The sequence below is a fragment of the Microcebus murinus genome, chromosome 14, assembly GCF_040939455.1.
Source record: "Microcebus murinus isolate Inina chromosome 14, M.murinus_Inina_mat1.0, whole genome shotgun sequence".
NCBI lineage: Eukaryota > Metazoa > Chordata > Mammalia > Primates > Cheirogaleidae > Microcebus > Microcebus murinus.
In genome coordinates, this window is record NC_134117.1 from 13,238,362 (window position 1) to 13,251,780 (window position 13,419).

Sequence of the window (13,419 nt, forward strand, 5' to 3'; positions counted from 1 at the left end):
TCCGGATAGGCATCTGTGTTTGCTGCCTCCAGAGAGAGAGAGGCTAATTACTGGACAAAGCTGGGGATTAAGCTTCCCTCTTGCCCTTATGCAGGAACAGTCCCATTGGAACAGGGTTTAGGGCTTATTAGGAGAGTGGTGGAGAGAAAAGACGTTTCCTCCGTGCAGGCGTTCCCCATTCTTCCCGGATAAAGAGGACTGAAATGTACAGGGCTTTTAATCCAACACCTTTGGCAATCACGAGAAAACCCTCGCAAGTCCCCCAAAGATGGGGGACCTTTTGCCATATATTCAAGCAATAAGACATGACAGGGACTTTATTTCATCAGGGCTGCACACCTTGAATGCATTTTGTGGCATAAGGCCAAAGTACAAATGACTTCGACTCTCATGAAATGTAATATTCTTCCACAAAGGCATTAAAATCCTTGCCCTGGCTTATTAGTACTAAGAAATGAAAATTACTTAAAAACTAAGGAGGAAGACAGATTTCCTAAGATAGGTTCCTAGGGGTCAGGCACCCTGACAGCCAATAAGGAAACTTCCATTTGCAAATAATGCTCAAAAGACATCTTAATATAGTCAGCCTGGAAAAGGGCTCTGAAATCTGAGAGCAACTGGCTCTTCCTGTATTGCCAAAGGGCAAGTGTCAAAATCCAGTATCAGAGGGTGAGATCTGTGTCAGCACGCAGGCCTTCACACCAGCTTTCTGGGTTTGGATGATTACTATTTTCTCATTTTCCCTGAAAGAGTGCAGGAGGGCTTGTGTGTTACTAAATGCATCTTTAACACTTTTGGGCCAATTTAGCTTTTAAAAATTTGCCTTTGAGGATGAAGGCTCCAGGGTAGTTGTAATTTGCCCCTTATAAATCCCTCTGTCCCAGAAAGAGGCACATTTCTAGGTGATTAGAGAACTTCAGGTGAGACTGTTACTCTGCTTCTGGCTTTATGCCTTAAAATATGACCTAAGGCAAGCTATCATTTCCCAGAAATGAAATATGTCATATGTTATTATTAAAGTGAACCAGCAAAAGAGCATTCTATTACAATAATGGGTTTTGTTTAAAAAAATTTAAATGTCAGATCCCCAAAGGAATAATGCATATTTGATACTATTATTGGAACAGCAGTACCAGTAATTGTATGAGGTACTTATAGTTAGCATTGTTCCTATAGTAAAGGGATTTTATGTAAACCTTTCAATATAATTATTGTGTCAGAGGAAAAGGAGAAACAGCATCACTCTTTATTTATGCAGTCAATATACTTTTAATGGGGGTGACTTTGTGTCAGTCATCAATCTAAGTGCTGGAGGTGCAAAAAACCAAAAAAATGACTAGAACATCTTCCTGCCTTCAAGGAGCTCACATTCCAGTTGAGGGGAGAGATAGAGCTACAACTAACTACAATACAGTGTCACAGCAGATATGATAGAGGTTTCAGTAAGGTCACGGAGTACAATTTCAGGAAACCATTAATTCTGACCGAAGGGGTCCTTCCTATCCTCAGTGGCCTGTTGCCGCTGAGCTGAACCTTACAATAGCAGCATGAAGCCCATATTAGGCAGATGAAACAGAAGGGGCAAAGGTGTAGCAGCTAAAAAAAAGGTATGGCACATTTAGGGCCTGGTGAGTGGTTTTGTGTAGCTACAAAAGTAAGCCTGTCAAACTAATACCAAATGATGGACTTTCAGGGACTAGTAAGAGTTAACAAAATCTGAATGATTTTTGAGCAGTACAATTTTACAAAATGCATGCATTTTACGTTATACTCTATAGGGCCAAAGCAACGAGACTAAAAGACAAAATGCTGCATGGAATAAAACTGTCATTCTCATCATGACTCATCCGTTAACTTATGAAAATACACTTACATCAAGAAATGCAAGAAAATTGCTCACTTCACGTGCTTATGGGAGGATTGAAACTAATTTTGTAGCATTAAAACCAATTTTCTGCTGAGAAAACATGTCACAGAGGATTGCATGAACCTTTATAATTATTAATAATATTTGATATTTCCATGTCACCTTTCATCCTGAGATCAGTCCCATACACACGGGAGCAGATAAGCTCCAAGGAAACAGAGATAATATTAGTATAGTAAGTCACAATGCCTTTCTATCTCCTATATCCCAGGGGATTTCTGGTCGTGTGTTTCTCTCACCCTTAGAAGTTAGTGCAGATAGTTGTAAAGCTGTGGGTTTTTTTTTTTATTAGTTCTTATTACAAGAAGTCTTAGGCTAAAAGTATGAGCTGCATCTTTCTGTTCAGAGCTCTCCTTGGAAGAACAGCTCTTGACATATTTGTTCCCCTACTCCTTGGATGCTTTGCTTACTGATCTCATCCAGCCGTGGGCTGTGTCTTCATGGATTCTTTGACTTCTTCAAGAGAGTAACAAAGCATCATCATCATTATCAATGTCATTGTCATTATTATCATCATCATTCTGCCAACAACTCCTGCCACTTTTGCTGATGATGAAATATTCACTCTACACTATTCCACTATTCTAAGTACTTTCTATATATGCATCGTATTAGCTAATTTCACACCAACATTATAGAGCAGAGTTGTCTACTAGAACTTGGATAGAAGTGTTTTATGTGTGCTGTCTACTAGCCACATGTGGCCACCGAGCACTTGAAATGTGGGCAGTGCTACCGAGGAATTGTATTTTTCTTTTCTTTTAAAAATTTCATTGACATAGCTACATGGCTAGCAACTATTATATTGGACAACATAGTGATAGCATCTGCTGGTTTACTATTATCTTTTAAAAACAAAGCTCTGTTTTCATAATCATTGAGAACTTAGGAAAACCTAGGCTGGGCGCAGTGGCTCACACTTGTAATCCTAGCACTTTGGGAGGCAAGGGCGGGAGGATCACTTGAGGCCAGGAGTTCAAGACCAGCCTGAGTAACATAGTGAGGCCCCATTTCCACAAGAAAATTAAAAAATTTAGCCGGGTGTGATGGTGTGCCCCTGTAGTCCTAACTACTCTGGAGGCTGAGGCAAGAGAATCGCTTGAGCCCAGGAATTTGAGGCGGCAGTGGGCTATGACAGCACCACCGTACTCTAGCCTGGGAGACAGAACTTGTCTCTAAATAAATGAATAAATATTTTTAAAAAAGAACTTAAGGACTTGTGTGAGTGAATGGCTCTGAAATATTCTTGAAGCTGTAAGTACAGAAGCTTCTTGACTCATAATTGGATACACCCTGATAAACCCATTGTAAGTTGAAAATATTGTAAGTCAAAAATACTTTTAATACACCTAATCTACTGAACACCGCAGCTTAGCCTGGTCTACCTTAAAGTGCTTAGAGCACTTACATAGCCTACAGTTGGGGAAAATCATCTAATACAGTGCCTGTTTTACAACACAGTGTCGAATATCTCATATGAAAGAGAAAAACAGAATGGTTATGAGTACTTGAAATACAGTATTTACTGAGTGTTTGGGTTTTTGCACCATAGTAAAGTCTAAAAATTGTAAGTTGAACCATCATAAGTTGAGATCATTTGCCCTTTAAAAAGAAGTCCCATATTCTACATTTGGAGAGCTTTTGGTCTACCCTTCCCCTACCCTGTTAAAATTTGATTTAAAAGATTTCTATAGGGTAACATGGAGCCTCTTCTAAACAAAGCACACTTACAAAAGATATGGCTGATGTCTTAAACTTCATTGTCATCCAACGATCCCAAGTGGTCTGCACTGATAAGCACCAGTCCATCTACTGAAAACTGGTATTCCAGTGTCTGATTTTCCAAAGGAAGATATTCTCCTCCACTTATAAAATGGAACATTGGAAGAGGGTTTTTATGTTTTGGGTGTCCAGGGAGGAACAGTCTTTAAACAAACTCAATTCATATTCGGCCCTCCTCTCCCTAAAACCACCTCCCCATTTCTCTGATTTGTGTGCGAAAATATGGGAATGAACTTCTTTAAGGCAAAGAAACTAATTGCATGACTTAATTACATTTCCACTTAAGCCACCCTGTAACTTAGATTGCTACCACTGCTAGAGAAAGAGAACTTAAGTAGCCCTTGGTTTGAACCATCTGTCGCAAAAATGTGACATATGTTTGCTTTGTTTACTCAACAACCGAGTGTAAACTGATACACCGAACTAGAAATCCGTGTATGGTGTGACCGTGTGTGTGTGTGTGTGTGTGTGTGTGTGTGTGTGTGTGTACTGGGGGAGGGGTGTCTGATGAAGGCATCAGTTTCCCCACACCTGCCCCTAAGGAACACGTGCACAGCAAACCAGGAACTCTGACCGGCTGGATGTCCCTAGGGTTTGGGGCGCGCACCGAGGCGCAGACGCTCGCTAGCGACTCCAAACAATGCGCAGCACGCCCGCAAGCAGCCGCTGCAGCTGAGGGGCGCGCCTGGCTGGTGTGCAGTTGAATGGAGAGCTAGCAACCCTCCTCCTGCCTCCTCCTCTCTCCCCGCCCTTACACCCGGCCTCAAACTTCAACCAAAGCCTGTGCCCTTTTCAATTAACCCCCCTCCATCAAAACGAGCGTTTCTTTTCTGTCCTCCGGTGGCGGCCCATTGTCTGGTCTGATGGGCTTGCAGATTTGACAGCTGGGCTCACACAGACTTGATTCAAACTCGGTTTCCCTGAGAGATGAACTTGGACATCCGCAGAGATCTCGCATACAAGCCCTGAGCGGCCGGACGGCCACCCACACCACTGCGGGCTGTTCCCCAGGCTCTGTCTCTGGACCCAGAGTAGACTTCGGTGACCCGGGCGCCCCCCAGCGTCCGGGAAGGGGAGCGTGGCCGGGGTAGGGGGGGCGATGAGCAGCACGACTGGGAACTAGCAGTCCCAGGGGTTGGGGCGAAGGGCTGTGTACGTATTGGGCTTTTTTTTTTTTTTTTTTAATTTACTCTTGCAACGGCCAAGATGGAGGTCAGCTTATAAATTTCCCAAAGCGAGGTCTGAGCGGGGTTAAACGCAGTGGGCTGGGGGCTCCGCTTTTGTCTCATCCAAGCTGGAGGAGAGAGGTAGCGACTGCGTGTGCGCGTGTGAGTGTGTGAGCGTGAATGAGCGCGCGCTGGCGTGGACGAACGGGTGGGCGCATCCCGCGATCGCCGCTCGGGGGCCTGGGTCTGAGTGTGTCTTTAACGCGCCAAGTCTTGAGTCACTGCCGCGAGTGACGTGGGGGAAAAACTTTGTGTCCGGAAGAAGGGTCTGGCTCCATTGCACTAAGACGAAAGAAAGAGCCCTTGTGCATTGTGCCCTTTTGGGTTTGTGTGTGTATGTGGGGAGAGAGCGAGAGCGAGAGCGAGAACGGGGTAGGCGTCGGGCAGTACCCGGCCGGCTGCGGAGCTCTGCGTGTCCTGTGCGCGCTTGCGGGTCCAGCCCCGGGTCCCCCAGCGAGCGAGCGTGTGCGTCTGCTGCGGCCGTGCGGGCGAGCTTCGGGGCGGGCTGGCGGTGCGCTGCGGGGCGGCGGGAGCGGGAGCGGGAGCGGGAGCAGGCTGAGGGTCCTCTGGCCAGGAGAAATCTGGCCTCGGCACACGCCATCCTCCGCGCCGCTTCCAATAACCACTGCCATCCCTAACGGGCATCCGAGCGGGGGGCTCTGCTCGGAAATCGCCCTGGCCCAACGCAGGCCTCCAACGAGCTCTCGAAGATTACCGCATCTTTTTCTCCCCTGCTAGCGCAGAGAAAGTGAGCCCGGAAAGGGAAGGAGGGGGCGGGGACACCATCCCCTAGGAATAAATAAATAAATAAACAAACTGGCTTCTCGCCGCAGCTGGACGCGGTCGGTTGAGTCCAGGTTGGTGGCATTTGTTGAGAGTTTTCTTGTTCTGCTTGAGAACCCGTGGCCGCTCCCTGCCCTCACCCCCCCCGCCACCTCTTTCCATCTCGCAGGCGTCCCCCAACTTTGGGGTCCAGGGGCGCTCGTGGCGCCGGGCTGCACCTGCTCAGGGACAGCGGGCCGGCGCGCTCGCCCTGGGCAGTGGTGTGGATGCGCCCGAGTCCTGGGCGCCCAGCGAGCGTGTGAGAGGCGGGGACACCCGGGAGGGAGCAGAGGACGCGTGGCGGGTAGGGGCGCACGAGCCGGGTTTCGGCCCCAGCCGGGACGTTGGTTCCCCCTCGCCCAGCTGCCGGTGCAAGGCGGCGAGCCCCGGGGAGTGTGGGGGGCGGGGGTGGGACGCGGGGGGACGGCGACAGAGGGTAGTGATTGGTGGTTTGGGTGGGGAGGGCCGACAGCTGAGCGAGCTGGCTAGCGGGCGCGAGGAGGGGGCGGCCAACTTCCCGGGAGAGGGGGCTCTCTCCGCGCCAGGGCTGGCTGGGGAGCTGCCGCCCAGGGCTCCGACTCCAGGCAGCGCTCCGCTCCGCTCGCAGCGCGCGAAAGTACCGTTTGTTTTTTAATTTGCTGGCGTTCAGCCTCCTGGGTTGCACCCCATAGACACCCCCTTGGACTTTGGGAGCCTGCGTCGGACCTCTCCAGCTCCCCTCCTCGAGTCAGCCGCCCCCCGGCATACACGCACATGCCCCCCCCCCCGCGCCCCGACTCGGGCGGGGGTGGGTCCTCACCGCCGCGTTGAAAAGTCCCCCAAGGCGGGAGCGGGGGAGGGGAGAGGGGCGGTGAGGGGAGGCTCTAGCGTTCTCTGCTCTCATTTCAAAGCGCGCTCTCCCTTCTAGGTTGGGTCGGACCTGAACCCCTAAAAGCGGAACCGCCTCCCGCCCTCGCGCCCGCCACCCTCCAGGAGCTGAGTCGCCGGCGGCGGTGGCGGCTGACGGACCCGGAGTTTCCTCTTTCACTGGATGGAGCTGAACTTTGGGCGGCCAGAGGAGCGCGGCGGCCCGGGGATCGCTGCATGCTGAGCTCCCTTGGAGAGATCCAGCGGCGGTTCGGGAATTTTTTTGGGGGCGGGGACCAGCTGCGCGCCGGCACCATGTTCCTGGCGACCCTGTACTTCGTGCTGCCGCTTCTGGGTAAGTCGAGGCCGCTGCTGGCTTTCTTACCCGCTGAGCCTTTCCCAGGGTCGCTTGCAGCAACCTCCACCCGCCGCTCCAAAATTGAGGCGCGGGTGTGGTGGATGCGGGATGAAGTTTCCTTTTGGGGAAGGGGATCAGGAATCCTCGGGCTAGGGAGGCGGTGGCGGCGCGGCAATGACTGCAGCTATTCGTGCTCGGTTTTTGTTTTCTGTGGTTTTAATGACCCAGCCTGGACAGGGGCTAAGGGGCCCCCAGCCTCCGGCCCTGCACCCCTTGCGAGTTCCGGGAGCTCGCTGAGGCGCAGCGGGCAGGTGGAGTGTGGGCGAGCTTTGGGTCGGGAGAGCAAACTTCGAAGGGAAAACTTTTCCCGGAGTAGCGTCTCGGCGCGCCCGGCCCGGCCGACCGCTGACCGCGGCTAGCCCGCCCCGCGCCCAGCACGCGCCCGTCGCCCTGCCGGCCACCGCTCCTCCTCGGAAAGCCTCCGGGCTTGGGCCGGGCCGGGCGCAGGGAGCGGCTGGAGCCGGGGCGGCCGGGGCAGAGGGCTGGCGAGCGCGTCGGACAGCGCGAGCTCCAGGACACGGCGCTCAAAGCCCGCGGGCTGAGCCAGCGCCGCCCTCTCCCGCAGGCAAGGAGGAGGGGATAGGGGTAGGAGTTCCCTGGGACGGGAGGATGGTGTCCGGGGTGTCGGGGGTGGGACCACTGCCTGAGCAGGGCGCCCCGTAAGGCTGGCCAAGCTATCCTCGTCGGTCCCGGGCGCGCGCCCTCCCCCGGGGCAGGGGCGTCGGGGTCGCTGCCCGGCTGCACTCAGGCTCCCTCCCCTCCACCCCGCAGACTTGCTCCTGTCGGCCGAGGTGAGCGGCGGGGACCGCCTGGACTGCGTGAAAGCCAGCGACCAGTGCCTGAAGGAGCAGAGCTGCAGCACCAAGTACCGCACGCTGAGGCAGTGCGTGGCGGGCAAGGAGACCAACTTCAGCCTGGCATCCGGCCTGGAGGCCAAGGATGAGTGCCGCAGCGCCATGGAGGCCCTGAAGCAGAAGTCGCTCTACAACTGCCGCTGCAAGCGGGGCATGAAGAAGGAGAAGAACTGCCTGCGCATTTACTGGAGCATGTACCAGAGCCTGCAGGGTACGCGCGGACCGACCCCCGCCCGCCACGGTCCCTCCCGAAGGCAGGCGGCCCCTCAGTCCCCGCGCCAGCTGATCTCATTCTCCGCTTGCTTCTCCCCAGCTGCGGAATGAGGACCTTTCATTGGCCCCCCAGGGATGGCGGCAGCTGGTGTTGGCTGGGGCCGAGCAGCATTGTTGGGCCTGATTGTTGGAAAACCCACGAGGGGGTGGGGGACCACCCTGGGGACCCCTCTGACCTCTCTGAAACCTGGTCGGAGCATCGGAGGAGGAGGAACCCACTAAAGGCCACCCAAGGAAACCACAACTTCTCTCCAAGGATGCCGGAGGCGTTAGCAGGCGGCACATAAAAATAGCAAGGCTTGCCCTGCCGCTTGCCGGGAGTTCCCCCTTTTTCTTCTTCCCTTTAACCTACTCTGACATAAGATAAAGAATTACAAAAGGCCCAGTAGAATCCATTCTATCTTTACCCCCCTCAAACCTGATCAAAGGCAGATGTGTGAAAAACCATTTGTCATCTTAGATTAGCTGAGTCTTGAACCAGCTGGTGTGGTTCAACCTTGGTTAACACAGAAGTAGCTCAGGGAGAGAAAGATACACTTGTCACAACCATCCATTTCCAAAGGGAATTTTTTGGTTCTCATGTGTTTGTAAATCTAACACAAACATCCTGTGCAGTCATTTTCCACTGAGGATTTGTAATATACAAATTTGACCTGTCAGCTACCACTTCTCCCAGAATCTATTAGTGAAAATCTATTTCAGAGGTGGACTGTTTAACAGCCCAGGGTACCTGCTTTCTGAGCGAATGCCATGTCTTGGGAGCAAACAGAAATGTGGGCCTCTTCTGGGTCACCCTTCTTCCATTGGCTCCTTGAGGCAAGCAGGGCTTGTGACGTCACCGGCTCTTTCCTCTCTAATTTCATTCCTTTGCAAAGAGTGGGAGAGTTTTCTGGCACCATCGGGCTGGGTTGTTCTCCAGTGTTTTCATGGCTCTCTGGGGAGAACAAGGACAACAAAGGCGGAGGGAATGAAGAGTCATAACCATAGCCAAATAGATGCATTTGCAGTCTTTGAAAGTTGCAGCATCGTTTTGTTACACAATCATAACATAATTAGAATTCGGATTCAGCAGCGAAAAACTGCTTGAAATATATGTTTTTCAGATCTGAGTCCAACCTTTCTGTTGTTTTTAGGAAATGATCTGCTGGAGGACTCCCCATATGAACCAGTTAACAGCAGATTGTCAGACATATTCCGGGTGGTCCCATTCATATCAGGTAAGCAGATTTATACTTCCACTCTGATGCCTTTGTCTGCTTGAATTTGTTGGCTTGCATTCTCTTTGGCTCTCAAGTAGTGTATAAGTAGATAGTTGAATGGCACAGTGTTTCTGGGAAATTAGAAATAGGATGATGATAATGAAGAGGCAGAATGCCTAGAGATGATTGTACGACTTGAAAGTAATTCTAAATGAAATAATGTGGTATGGTGATTTGGAAGAGGTGGAGGGAGGTGAGTTGGTTGAATTTTTTTTTTTTTTCACATTGAGATATGATTGGCCAGTTCTTGCAAAGGGAGTGCCACTTCTGTCTGTAGGTGGCAATCGTATTCTCTTCTTGCTGCATACCTTGCATGGTGCCTCCCTGGAAATGCGATCTGTTCATATGATGCCACTCATTTTACAAGATGCCTGAAGATAATCTTAGATTTTTGAAAATTTTTGGATGAACTCACTTGTCTGCCTTTGATTTAAAAGATTAAGCTCTACCATTTGTTAACAGTTCTTCTGTTTCTATTTTTTCTTGACCAAGTGTGTGTGCTTATAAGAGAATGTACTCCTGCCCCAACAGCCCTTTAAAATGTAATCTCACTCCCCCATGGTGTGTTTTGTCTTTCTTCATGGTTCTATGTGTGGTTTGAAAATGAACTTAATTTTAGAATTGAGTTTTTCGTAACATCTGCATTCAGACAGCTCATAAATAATGAGCAAGGCAATAATTTCTCTTAATGACATACAGATTCCAGACTGATGTTGTCTTTCTTTATTTACAATTAAGACGTTTTCTTAAGTACATAAGAAATTATATGTTTCTTGGTGGTTAAACGTGGTGGGTAAAGTTGAATTTGATTCTATGGGATGATGGTTTGTTACTGGTGAAAGTGTTCTGGTATTATACATGTTTTATATTTTCCTGCAGAAATGCCACAGAACCATGGTAGTGTGCAAATACTGAATATTATGTGTAGGAGTATTTTTTTTTTTGAGATAAGGTCTTGCTCTGTTGCCCAGGCTAGAGTGCAGTGGCATCATCATAGCTCACTGCATCCTCCAACTCCTGAGCTTAAGTGATCCTCCCACCTCAGCCTCCTGAGTAGCTGGAATTATAGTTGCACTCCACTATACCCAGCTAATTTTTAAAAATTTTTTTGTAAAGATGTAGTCTCGATATTGCCCAGGCTGGTTTCAAATTCCTGGCCTCAAGGGATCTTCCTGCCTCAGTCTGCCAAGGTGCTAGGATTACAGGCATGAGCCACTATGCTTGGCCTACGTGGGTGTATTATACACACATTCTTTCATTTGCCAAACATCCACCGAGCCCCTACTATGTTCTAGCTATTGTGGTTTTGGCAATGAACCAGTTACCATCTCTGCCCTCATGAATCTTCGAGACAGCCAGCAACTGACATTTACTAAGCTCTTATTAAATGCCTGGAACGGTGTTAAGAGCTTCATATCATTCACTTATAAAATCACCATCATCAAGTGCTTCTTAGGTATTATTATTTCCATTTTAGAGATGAGCAGATTGAGGCACAGTGAAGTTAGGAAACCAGCCCAAGATCACAAAACTCCTAAGTGGTAGAACAAAAATTTAAACTCAGATTTGTTTTGTTCTAAGCTTTTGTAACATCTACCCTTGCTACCTGGAGTGTGATTCTTAGCAGCATCGACATAGCCTGGGAATTTGGAAGAAGTGCAGAACCTCATTTCACTACCGAATCAAAATATGCTTTTAACAAGATCCCTAGGCTGGGCGCTTCATATGCACAGGAAGCTGGAGAAGCACTCCTCTACATTATTCTGTCTTTGGTTCAGAGGAAAAGTGTGTGTACGTGAGTCTGTTTTGGAATAAAATATAAGAATCCAGGTTTAATATTAGAAGAACTCATATGCCATCCTAAATAATGGCAATAATTTCGAGTCCAGATTCCTCCTGATACTCTCTGTGTCCTGGGTTCAGCTAGCACAGTGGCTTAAGCAGTGGAGGAGAGATGGAACTGGGATGGTGTGTGGCCCACAGGGTAGCAGAGGCCAACCTGACCTCCCTGCTGCCTTTGAGGGGTAGTGTCTCTTGCCCACTGCCTGCCCCATGGAATCCTCAGTCTTTGTACCAATTTTCATGGGCACCCACAAGGATGCTTTCACTCCCCATGGACATTGAGAAGTGAGGAAGCAGGCTAGGAAGAAGGGTGGGCCATTTGCATTCTAATTTTAGAATTGCCACGATGGGGTTTTTAAAAACTCAATTCCTCTCTCTTGGTCCCTGTTTTCTCATAACGACACTAAATACTGTCCAGTCGTGACAGCCCACTGATCTGAGGGGAGCTCGAGGTCCCCTCCAGCATCTCCCACTGTGCTTTTGAATCGCCTTTCAATCCTTGCAGTTATTTGCACACTTAAAATGGTGTGGTCCTTCTCAGACACCACTGGTTTGTCTGAATTTCTTTTTTGAGTGTCAGAAATTCTTCTTCATGGACCAGGTTTCATTCCCTCATTCACTGGCTCCCTCTCTCAGCCAGGTTTCTTTTCATAACACATATGATTCGGAATTTGTGAGACCCGTCCTGCGGAGAACCCAGAAGTCATAATGAATTTACCAGAGCCCGGAAGGCTTTGTCTAGAGCTCCATTTTATATCTCAAGGGCATTGACTTTAGGTTCCAGCACTAATGAGCTTTGACCTCTGACAGTGACTGTTCCTTAAGTGGGATAGTAAAGCCAAATGGAGTCTTGAGAGGTTTTAAGTTGTTGAATAATGCATATTATCCAGTTTGGCTTTTGTAGGATGGGGAAGGACGGAGGAGCAGGATGATAAATGTTGCTTATTTTATGGTTTGAATCTGAGTTTCTAGAACATCTTCTGCCTTGAAAAATCTCTCTGAGGAAACTAGGACAACAAGGTCTCTGCTTTTTACAGATACGGTAGCAATCAGAGTTTCCATATTTGGATTTCTCTGCTCAACGTGAAGAGTATGTTTATCTACATAGAGTAAGTGTGAGCTGAATCCTCACACGGAGCAAGACACGTTTGACCTTCTTGCATTTCCATTTTCCTTGGCTTCCTCAGACCCGCAGACCTCCTTGCTAACCAGATAAAAGGCCATGTTGAGGTATTTTCCGCAGCTTGGTGGGAATAAGGACAGGAACAAAAATAAGGTAGAATCTAAAAACTGTCATCTCCTTTCTGAAGACGAAACTGCAGAAGGGAAATCTGGTAGCCAGCTCACGTGAGAATTTCGGTGGGGAGGTTGGAGAACCTCCTCCCTGGAAACCTGACAGGAGAAGATGCATTTGGCCCCAAAGGCATTTTTAAGGGTTTGGAGGGGTGTGTTTTCCTGTGGGTTGATGCCAGTGTGGTTTATAGGGGTCTGGAGCATGAAGAGTCCGGCAGTGAGTACGCAGAGGGAAAAGTGAGCCAGTGCGAGAGGATGCGGAGGGAAGGAGGGAGCATGGGTGGGCGTCCTGGGAGCCAAGAGGGCAGAGCCCTGTGGGCGCCCAGAGGCTCAGAGGCCGGAAGCAGCGGTGTGGTGTTTAACATCTGCAGCTCCAGCCTCAGCTCCCTGCTCTTTAACCTCTGTTCTTCCTCACAACAGTTCCAGAAACAGCAAGAAGTAAATAGTGATTTGAAATGGTGATGAGCCTGTTGGCTTTTTTTTTTTTTTTTTTGGTATATGTGTGTGTGTGTGTGTGGTGGTGGGGGGGTTGGGAAGGGTTCCAGAATCTCTGGAGGGGGAGAGCAAAGCAGAGAGAAATTTTGAAAGTAAAGTTGGTGCCAAGAAAAGCCTGAGGATGGAGGATCAGAGGGAGGATGTAAGCACCTCTTCGGCAGCCAGAGAAAAGCAGGGCTCCAAGGTTTAAAGCCATCGATTGGGAGATTGGATTTTATAGAGAAAAGTCAAGGGATGCCAGGCCTTCCTCGAATAGAATCAAAGTTGATGGTACTGCATACAAGACAAAGCTCCAGCCTTCTGGCTCTGTTGTCATTTACCTTCTAAGTCCTAGAAGTGGCTCGGACCTTCCCAGGAGGACTTAGGACCTTGAGATCAGTTC

The 13,419-nt window shown here is 49.3% G+C and overlaps 1 protein-coding gene across 4 annotated transcripts in view; it reads left to right on the top strand.

Annotated features, from left to right (window-relative positions):
- Window positions 1–4,903: 4,903 nt before the first annotated feature.
- The window catches only part of GFRA1 (GDNF family receptor alpha 1), a 204,780-nt gene continuing 196,264 nt past the window's right edge, over window positions 4,904–13,419 (top strand). For 2 of the 4 annotated variants that reach the window (XM_020280702.2, XM_020280708.2), the window contains exons 1-4: window positions 5,731–5,792; window positions 6,665–6,958; window positions 7,793–8,086; window positions 9,282–9,365. In XM_020280702.2, the coding sequence (XP_020136291.1) occupies window positions 6,841–6,958; window positions 7,793–8,086; window positions 9,282–9,365 (496 nt within the window). In that variant the 5' untranslated portion in view covers window positions 5,731–5,792; window positions 6,665–6,840. Of the gene's footprint in view, window positions 4,922–5,730; window positions 5,793–6,282; window positions 6,374–6,664; window positions 6,959–7,792; window positions 8,087–9,281; window positions 9,366–13,419 lie in introns of those variants that run through there. The other 2 variants (XM_076009762.1, XM_020280703.2) reach the window with 2 other exon arrangements.